Source organism: Thermomyces dupontii (genome assembly GCF_041956625.1).
Source record: "Thermomyces dupontii strain NRRL 2155 unplaced genomic scaffold VTN31scaffold_6, whole genome shotgun sequence".
In the NCBI taxonomy this organism is placed as follows: Eukaryota; Fungi; Ascomycota; class Eurotiomycetes; order Eurotiales; family Trichocomaceae; genus Thermomyces; species Thermomyces dupontii.
Genome location: NW_027192312.1, coordinates 159559 through 168807, shown reverse-complemented (window position 1 = coordinate 168807; position 9249 = coordinate 159559). Strand labels below are relative to the sequence as shown.

Here is a 9249-nt window from a genome sequence, read left to right as displayed (position 1 = left end):
TGGCTGATGTGTGCAGTGTTTACTTTCCTGACATGGTCTCTGGAGACATTGGCGTTGATCGTCCTGGATCATGGGATCCCGAGTCGTTCGTTGGTTGTTGTTGTTTGTTTGTTTGTTTATTGTTGAGTTTGTCGATTTACCAGCGTTCCTTTGACAGCTTCCCAGTCTCTTGTCCATTTGGTCTTTCCTGCAGTGATGAGGATGACGACGTTCATGACCAGGCACGCGCATTGACTAGAATGCTACGACCGCACACATATTATGGCATAACTGCATATTTCTTCTTCCGCCTGTGTGTGTTGTTCGTTTGCGATGTATTTTTTTGTGTATTGTGCATGTGGTGCTGTTGTTGGATCTTAAAAGTGACGCAATTGGGATCTATGCCGTCTTGGCCTTGGATCATCAGATATACTACCCGTACGATAGGTATTGAGTGAATAGGGAAGAAATCTACATATAGCATGATGGATTCAATGGATTGTCTGCTTCATGGTCCGGTTAAATGAATTCGTGAACGGCGCTGGAATTGCACGAGCCAGTCCAACTCTTTGGCAGGTAATGTATGTGATCTGCAGTAGATCAGTAGATTCGCGCATGGGCCAGTTTTGAGCTTGAGATGTGTACTCGTTCTGTAGGTAGTTATTCGGAGGATGATTCATCCTGAACATCGGTTGTTACCTGGACAATTTGCAGACTGAGAGCTCAGCCATCACGCCATAGAGATAATCCAAGTTGGTACCGGTGGTTTATTGATTGAGAAGCTATGGCGGAGTACTCCCGTAGTCCGTACCAATAACCATGCATCCGCCAAATTTCACCCGCAATACGGAGCACTCCATACGTACTCATAGCGTACTCTGTATTCCATAGTGACATGCCGATGCTCATCAATGGCATTATAATTACTCAGCATCCAGATTCAGCTCGTTTGTCATCACCGAAAATGAGGGGAGTCACATGACCATGAGTCAACCGCCCAGGGTTCTCATCTTCCAGCAGGTTCCACCTGGCTGATCATTGGTGGCTGAGAACGTGCTAGGCGGTGCTGGAACCCCGCCCTCACGTCAGTGGCCGCCGAAATAGGCAACCCTGACTAAGAGGGGAAACTCCCGCCTTTCGCCTCCACCCGGTCCTTCCCTGCTACTTAAAGCAACCTCTGGAGGCAACTTTCCTTTCTCCCTTCCAACTCTCTCTCATCCATCCCGTTTTATCTTTAGAGATCCTCCGTGCTTCCCTAGAGAACTTTGACTCCATCTCCAGAGCTCCGTTTCTTCAGAGAGAAGTGATCCATCATGCAGATCTTCGTCAAGACTCGTGAGTATCTCCGCCATCTGACTCTGACTCATACTCGGCAGTTCGACTGACGCCGATTGCCACAGTCACCGGCAAGACCATCACCCTTGAGGTGGAGTCTAGTGACACCATCGACAATGTCAAGTCGAAGATTCAGGACAAGGAGGGTATTCCGCCAGACCAGCAGCGACTGATCTTCGCTGGCAAGCAGCTTGAGGACGGTCGCACCCTGTCCGACTACAACATCCAGAAGGAGTCCACACTGCACCTGGTGCTGCGTCTCCGTGGTGGTATGCAGATTTTCGTCAAGACCCTCACGGGGAAGACCATCACATTGGAAGTCGAAAGCTCGGACACGATCGACAACGTCAAGTCCAAGATCCAAGACAAGGAGGGAATTCCGCCGGACCAGCAGCGTCTGATCTTCGCCGGCAAGCAGCTGGAGGATGGTCGTACGCTCTCGGACTACAACATCCAGAAGGAGTCCACTCTGCATCTGGTGCTCCGCCTGCGTGGTGGCATGCAAATCTGTAGGTCTCACCGCAATCCAGGTCAACCATGGTTCCGTTGCTAACCCTGAACAGTCGTCAAGACGCTCACCGGCAAGACCATCACGCTCGAGGTCGAGTCGAGCGACACCATCGACAATGTCAAGTCGAAGATTCAGGACAAGGAGGGGATCCCGCCAGACCAGCAGCGACTGATCTTCGCTGGCAAGCAGCTTGAGGACGGTCGCACCCTGTCCGACTACAACATCCAGAAGGAGTCCACACTGCACCTGGTGCTGCGTCTCCGTGGTGGTATGCAGATTTTCGTCAAGACCCTCACGGGGAAGACCATCACATTGGAAGTCGAAAGCTCGGACACGATCGACAACGTCAAGTCCAAGATCCAAGACAAGGAGGGAATTCCGCCGGACCAGCAGCGTCTGATCTTCGCCGGTAAGCAACTGGAGGATGGTCGGACGCTGTCGGATTACAACATCCAGAAGGAGTCGACTTTGCACCTGGTGCTCCGACTCCGTGGTGGAAACTAAGTCATTCCCTTACGACTTCTACGACTTTTTGTGGTGGTTTAGGTCGGATTACCTGGCGTTCGGTTTGACGGGCTTGTTTTTCTTGCACATCTAGATATCAGACGACTAGGATTTGATCCGAATCAAAGACTTGATTGTATAACTACCTCGTTCCTTGGAGCATTGTTAAACCTAAAGTCGCCTAAGGTACTGTGCTCTCGCAGATGGACTGTCCATGACAGCGAGGATTTCCTTGCCCGATGAACAGAGACCCAGCCATCGCTCGTATTTCTTTGGGCCTTGGGAGTGCTGTGTGCCCTTCACTGACACAGAGTACCACGGTACTCTGTACAGCTGGCTACATTGAGTGAGCTGACGCTCAGGACCCTTATCATAAAAAGAAGAGATACTGTAAGATAGGGTTACGCTATTTCTTCCTTGACCAGTTGACCTCGGTCCCTTGACACGCCACTCCGCAAATTTGCTGCAGCTAACCCAAAATAAAATTAGCTTTCTGCAAGCTTGATTCATTTTGGCCAATCGTTAGCCGAGAAGTTGCAGCACTAGTCTCGAAATAGCCTAGCGTATTCTGTCAGAAGCCAATTTGGGAAAGAATGGATCTTCAAACTTTGTCATCCTTCGATCGTGATGCGTGGAATTATTCGGGTTGAACCGGTTGATAACCTGCTTTGAGAAAAAGAAGAAAAAAAAAGTTTGACAACCCTACCCGCTTATCATTCCTTGTGTCTCGTGCCTCAACAGCGAGACGTTTCTTTTAAATCGTGCTTTTATTCTGCGGTTTTGATCCTGAGGTTCAAATGTCGTGTCGAGGGCTCGGTTGCAATGAATCCCAATATCATTGTCGCGGTCTAATATCTTGATTTTGGAAGCGGGATTCTCCTATTGATTCGTCCTATCTTCGATCGAGGAAGGGATACGTCACCTTGCAGAACCCTTGAATTGTTTGCTGTTGTTCGATTATGCTCGAAATGGGCTGGGTAACGAAAATCAATCGTGCTGTTGCACGCAGCCCAGTTGGGTATTACTTCCGTCTTCAAGGATGCGGTCATGTACGTTCCCGCTGAAGAGATCGATGGACAGATTTCAATTGCGACTAATACATCGATTCTAGCCTCGGGAGCGCAAGGCCCATTTCTTGACGGAAATCCGCGCTGGTCTGGCGACTTTCTTTGCCATGGCATATATTATTTCCGTATGCACAGTTTCTTTGAAACATGGGATGGAACCTGCGACGGAGAACTGACGGCGGGGTCTCTAATCAATAGGTCAATGCGACCATCCTGACCGACTCCGGTGGCCCGTGTGTATGCGAAGACGAAACGGATCCAACCTGTACCGATAATGAGGCCTACGGTCTTTGCCTGAACACCATTCGACGGGATTACATCACGGGGACTGCGGCCATTGCCGCCCTGACGACTTTTTGCATGGGCCTGTTTGCCAATATGCCAATTGGCCTGGCCCCGGGTAGTACGTTGCATTTATCCCCAGGGGTGTATCCCGGTGGTGTGCTAATGCTGGCGCTCGGATAGTGGGTTTGAATGCATACTTCACGTACAATGTTGTCGGCTACCATGGTACCGGGCCGGTTTCTTATCAAATGGCCCTCACCGCTGTGTTCGTCGAGGGGTTTGTCTTTGTGGGCTTGTCAGTTCTCGGTATGCGTCAATGGCTTGCCCGCGCTATCCCACGATCCATCAAGCTCGCCACTGGTGTGGGTATTGGACTGTATCTCGGTGAGTCGTCCGACTCTTGAAGGACGAAAGAGCATAGGCTCATGTATCAGCCCTTATTGGCCTCACCTACAGTGCCGGTATTGGTGCCGTCACGGGCAGCACTGATACCCCCGTGACTCTCGCCGGATGTCCAGCAGAGGATTTGGCCGACGGCGTCTGTCCCGGGTCGTCCAAGATGCGGAGCCCGACCCTCTGGGTCGGCATCATGGGTGGTGTCGTGACTTGCTTCCTGATGATGTACCGTGTCAAAGGCGCCATCATCGCCGGGATTCTTCTTGTCGCCATCATCTCCTGGCCGCGCCCCACGGATATCACATACTTCCCGTACACCGCCAAGGGGCAAGACTCGTTTGACTTTTTCAGGAAGGTTGTCACGTTTCATCCCATCGAGAAGACGCTTAATGTGCTGGAGTGGGATCTGTCCAACAGCACGGGCCAGTTCGGTCTCGCCTTGATCACCTTCTTGTACGTCGACATCCTTGACGCGACCGGTACGCTCTACTCCATGGCGCGATTCTGCGGCGCCGTCAACGAGGAGACGCAAGATTTTGAAGGCTCTGCGATTGCGTATATTGTCGACGCGATGGGCATCTCGATCGGTTCGCTTTTCGGATTGTCTCCCGTCACGGCGTTTGTGGAATCCGGTGCCGGTATCTCGGAAGGTGGAGCAACCGGCCTGACAGCCATCGTGACGGCCATCTGCTTCTTCATCTCGGTGTTCTTCGCGCCTATTTTTGCCTCCATCCCACCGTGGGCGACGGGCTGCACGCTCGTTCTTGTCGGGTCGATGATGTGCAAGGTCGCAAAGGATATCAACTGGTCGTACGTGGGAGATGCGGTGCCCGCCTTTATCACGCTCGCTGTCATGCCGTTCACCTACTCCATTGCCTACGGCCTGATCGCGGGTATCTTTACGTACATTGCGCTGAATCTCACCGTTTGGGCCTTGGAGGTCTTGTCGAAGGGACGGATCGTCCCGCATAACAAACATCTCAAAGATCCCTGGACGTGGAAGGTCCGGGGTGGCATCCTGCCGGGATGGTTGAAGCGACTTTTGAGAGGGTCAGTCAGGTCCATTGCTTCGATTCCATGTCCTGGTTCTCTTGCTGACAAATATCTGCAGGAAGAAGGATTTCTGGCGCGCTGACCCGGAGACGGTGGATGATGTTCGCAAGGGAACCATTTCATCCGGGGAGAAGACGCTCACTGGGAACGGCAACGATGTCAGCGAGACCGTCGTAGATATCAAGACAGAACCCAACTAGATGTTCCGGATTATGGTAAGTCTAATTCATAGGAGTTGTTGCTATGATCCCGGACATCCTTGTACATAGATGGCATGAAATACATCAGCTACTTAGTTGAGCTATTCGACTGGCAGCGGCTTGGAAGTCAGTCCTGTATGGAATAACGTACCTGGTACATAGTTACCGTAACTAACTACTCCGTACTGTATGTAATCAAAACTTGACTAGACCTAATCGAGTGATATCGTAATCACCTAGGTAGGTAATTGTTCGCCACCCCCGGGAAGCGACATGTGATGATCTAAAAAAGCCGTTTTGATATCTGTTTCATGCTTGCTCCAAGATCTTTCGATATCCCCGACATCAATCTGCAATTACAACGCCAGGATGTGTCGGAATGCCCTCTTACTTCTACCACATATTGCTTGAGCTAGTGCCGTACTCAAAAAATCCAGCAACGAACGACAGACAACCCGCACATTTTGCTCTCGAATTGGTTCGCGAAGCTCTTCTTCCGTTTCAACGTCGCGACAAGTCCATTTCCAGAGACCGTCGCGGGGAACGCAGCGACAACTACTCTGAGAATAAATCACATTCGTCGCGGTCTTCCTCGTCCGATGCGTTGGGCGTCGTAGACGCATCCCGCAGACCGACGAGCCAATGTTCCATCCAGAGGAAGGCCAGCCCTACTACCACAGACAGCTCGCTACGAGACCATAGCCCGGAACCGCAGCAGTTGACATCTTCGATTGAGTCTGATTGTCGCTTCGACGAGATTTCGATTCGGAGCATTGATATGATTGACTCGGAGCGTGCTGCGGTCGCCCAGGGCAAGATGGAGGTCAAGGATAGTGACAGCAACAATAGTATCAGCGTTGGCATCGGTACGGATATCTTGGGGGGCTTGCACACGAAGGGCAGGTACATCCCTCTCGACAACCGCGTGTCGGACAGCGTGTGGGGGATTGTCCATCTGTACCGCGATGCCAAAGAGACACCGGGATTGAATCTCAATGACTATCCACCCGATCTCAAGGGTTCCGCGGCTGCGCGCCAGCCTAGCGACCACAGCGGAAGAGCGGGAAAGCGCGGAGAGGACGTCAACAGTCATCATGATGTTTCTACACTGTCGGATGAGGATTGTCGGACATTGTGCATCCTTGCCGTGCCGTCCTATCTCTCGCCGTCGGACTTCCTTGGGTTCGTGGGCGAGCAGACGATGGACGATGTCAGCCATTTCCGGATGATTCGCACCGCGAGAGCAAATCGATACATGGTGCTCATGAGGTTCAGGAATGGCAAGCGAGCACGGGAGTGGCAGCGGGACTGGAACGGAAAGGTGTTTAATAGCATGGAGGTTAGTATTCTACGTCGCAGAACGTGGAATAAAATGTTGCCGCTGACCGTTGCAGCCGGAAACCTGCCATGTTGTGTTCGTCAAGTCGGTCGAGATCCAAGTTGCCGCTACCGCACCGGCTGAGGAAGGGTCCGTGTTAGGGTCAAGCAGCGTCTCTTCGAGCCTTGCGCCCTCGACATTGTCGGCCAAGCCGGTGCCGCCTCCTACTCCGTCTCTGATCGAGTTGCCCACATGTCCTGTCTGCCTGGAGCGCATGGATGAGACTACGGGGTTGCTCACGATCATTTGTCAACATGTATTTCACTGCACCTGTTTACAGAAGTGGAAGGGCAGTGGCTGCCCCGTGTGTCGGTATACATTGGACGACTACGGACGACGGAGTCAAGGAGTCGCCGTGGACGAAGGACCGGCGGAGTGCAGCGTGTGCCATTCGGAGCAGAACCTTTGGATCTGTCTCATCTGCCGCCACATCGGCTGTGGCCGGTATGACCAGGCGCACGCGTTCGCTCACTTCAAAGAAACGTCGCATGCTTTTGCCATGGATCTCGTGACGCATCGGGTTTGGGACTACGTGAGCGATGCGTATGTGCATCGGATCATTCAGAGTAAAACGGATGGCAAGTACGTCGAGCTCCCCGCGGCGGACAACTCAGCGCTGGATCCACCGGACTGGGAGGACGCCGTGCCGCGGGAGAAGCTGGAGAACATGAGTGTTGAGTACACGCATCTGCTTACGAGCCAATTGGAGAGCCAACGGGCGTACTTTGAGGAGATTGTCGAGCGGGCCGTGGACAAGGCATCTAAAGCCGGGCAGGCGGCCTCATCGGCGCAATCCGCCGCGGAGCAGGCGAATGCCGAACTCCGGGAGCTCCAGGCCAAGTACAAGTCGCTGACAGAGGAGACGATCCCGAGCCTCGAGCGCGACAAAAGTCGAGCGGAGCGCCGCGCGGAGAAATTCGAGGCGATGGCGCGCAAAATGGAGAAAGAGTGGCGTGAAGAAAAAGCAATGAATGAGAATCTACTCAAGCGGGTGCAAATGCTCACGGAGGAGGTGACCAAGCTCAAGGCAACCAATGCCGATCTGGCGGAGCAGAACCGAGACCTGACGTTCTTCATCAGTGGTTCGGAGAAATTGAAGGAGTTTGGGGAGGAAGCGGTCGAGGGAACAATCAGCGTTCCGGAGAATTCGGGGGCTTCGAAGAAGAAGGGAAAGGGAAAGCGACGGTGACGGGGATCTTTTTTTCTTTTTCTCGCTACGGAGTACATGGACTTTGGGTTGTATTTGATGGGACGGGTTGATTTAGGCGTTGGACGGTGTGGGATATGATTTCACGAAAATGATACCAATGATGTTCCCTATTGCTAGGTTACGTAGTAGATGGCAATGCTTCAATTACATTGATCCTGTAGCAGTCGGAGCTTTGTATGCCTGTCGGATCTTATCCAGAGTCCTTCATGATAGACGATCGTTAAGACTACGACCCGGAGGCAGGTTACCTAGTACTTGACTTACCGAGCAGAGTTGGGCATTTCGCGCCGACTCGTACTTTCAACAGTGAACGACTCCATTTCTCCAGTCGAGCTCATGCCCAGACTCGCACGAATATTACTGTACCCAGCAGTTTCTACCCTCGATCTCAAGACAATGATATCATCGACGTTGATTCAGGTATGTTTCCAACTACTGCAGCGACGGGGCCAGGCCTTGCCCCGTCGATCTACCTACTTACTCCGTAGTCCAGACTCCCGAGTCGATCAAATGAAGATGGAACACATATGTCGGAACTAGTAGATTTGGGCACCTTGAACCGACTCGGACTCGCATGCATAGATACTACCTACAGTTCTTGTGGAATGACTCGGCAGTTTTCTATCTCCTTTTTTTTTTTTGAGAAATGATATCATTGATGTTGGTTGATTGATCCTGCAGCAACTACATAGACCTATACCTACCGATCACCGATGCCCGTCCCCATCGGATCTTTGATCCAGAGGTGATCGATAAAGATAGAACACATGTCGGAACGACCGATTGGGAACGAGTATGGAGTAGACTTGGGCACCTTGAACCGACCTCGTACTGCGGTGCACTTGTGGAGTTATACGGAGTACCTAGTTTCTCTGATAATGGTTTGAGCATTTTTGCAGTCGAGCTCTTACTAGTACCTACTGGATTGACTTGTCCTGTGTTTTCAATTCTTTCGTCGATGCCGTTTTTGTTGCTAAGGACTGTACTCCGTACTCTGAAGATAAACAATGCTTCAAGTCACATCGATCTGCGGCAACAAAAGCTTTGTACGAGTAGGTCTGTTCTTCGTAGATCAGAGACCGAACTTTCGAAATCTCAACCTACGCCGTCCTGTAGTTACTCCGTACTCATACAAGACAAGAAGATCGGAGGACTTCTGGCTCCTCTGGCCGACCATGACTTTCTGGAGCACTCGGACTTGGTCGAATACTCCGTAGGTACTATACTCCGAACGAGTACGAGTACTCCGCATCGACCTCGTACTCAGATCTGCACCTCTGGAAGCCCATAAATGCACAGCGGGTCGATTCGGTTAAGTCGAATCAAAAGGA

At 51.8% G+C, this 9249-nt stretch overlaps 2 protein-coding genes across 2 annotated transcripts; both read left to right on the top strand.

Annotated features, from left to right (window-relative positions):
- Window positions 1–3288: 3288 nt before the first annotated feature.
- VTN31DRAFT_5908 (uncharacterized protein) lies at window positions 3289–5330 on the top strand (the record flags this gene model as incomplete). The annotated part of the gene is made up of 6 exons (XM_069406459.1): window positions 3289–3378; window positions 3441–3521; window positions 3595–3799; window positions 3862–4065; window positions 4116–5127; window positions 5189–5330. The coding sequence occupies 6 exons, from the start codon at window positions 3289–3291 to the stop codon at window positions 5328–5330; spliced, it is 1734 nt and encodes a 577-aa protein (XP_069258990.1).
- A 379-nt stretch (window positions 5331–5709) lies between these two features.
- Window positions 5710–7897, top strand: VTN31DRAFT_5907 (uncharacterized protein; the record flags this gene model as incomplete). Its single annotated transcript, XM_069406458.1, has 2 exons — window positions 5710–6669; window positions 6725–7897. 2 exons carry the CDS (start codon window positions 5710–5712, stop codon window positions 7895–7897), a joined length of 2133 nt encoding a protein of 710 aa, XP_069258989.1.
- Window positions 7898–9249: the final 1352 nt, after the last annotated feature.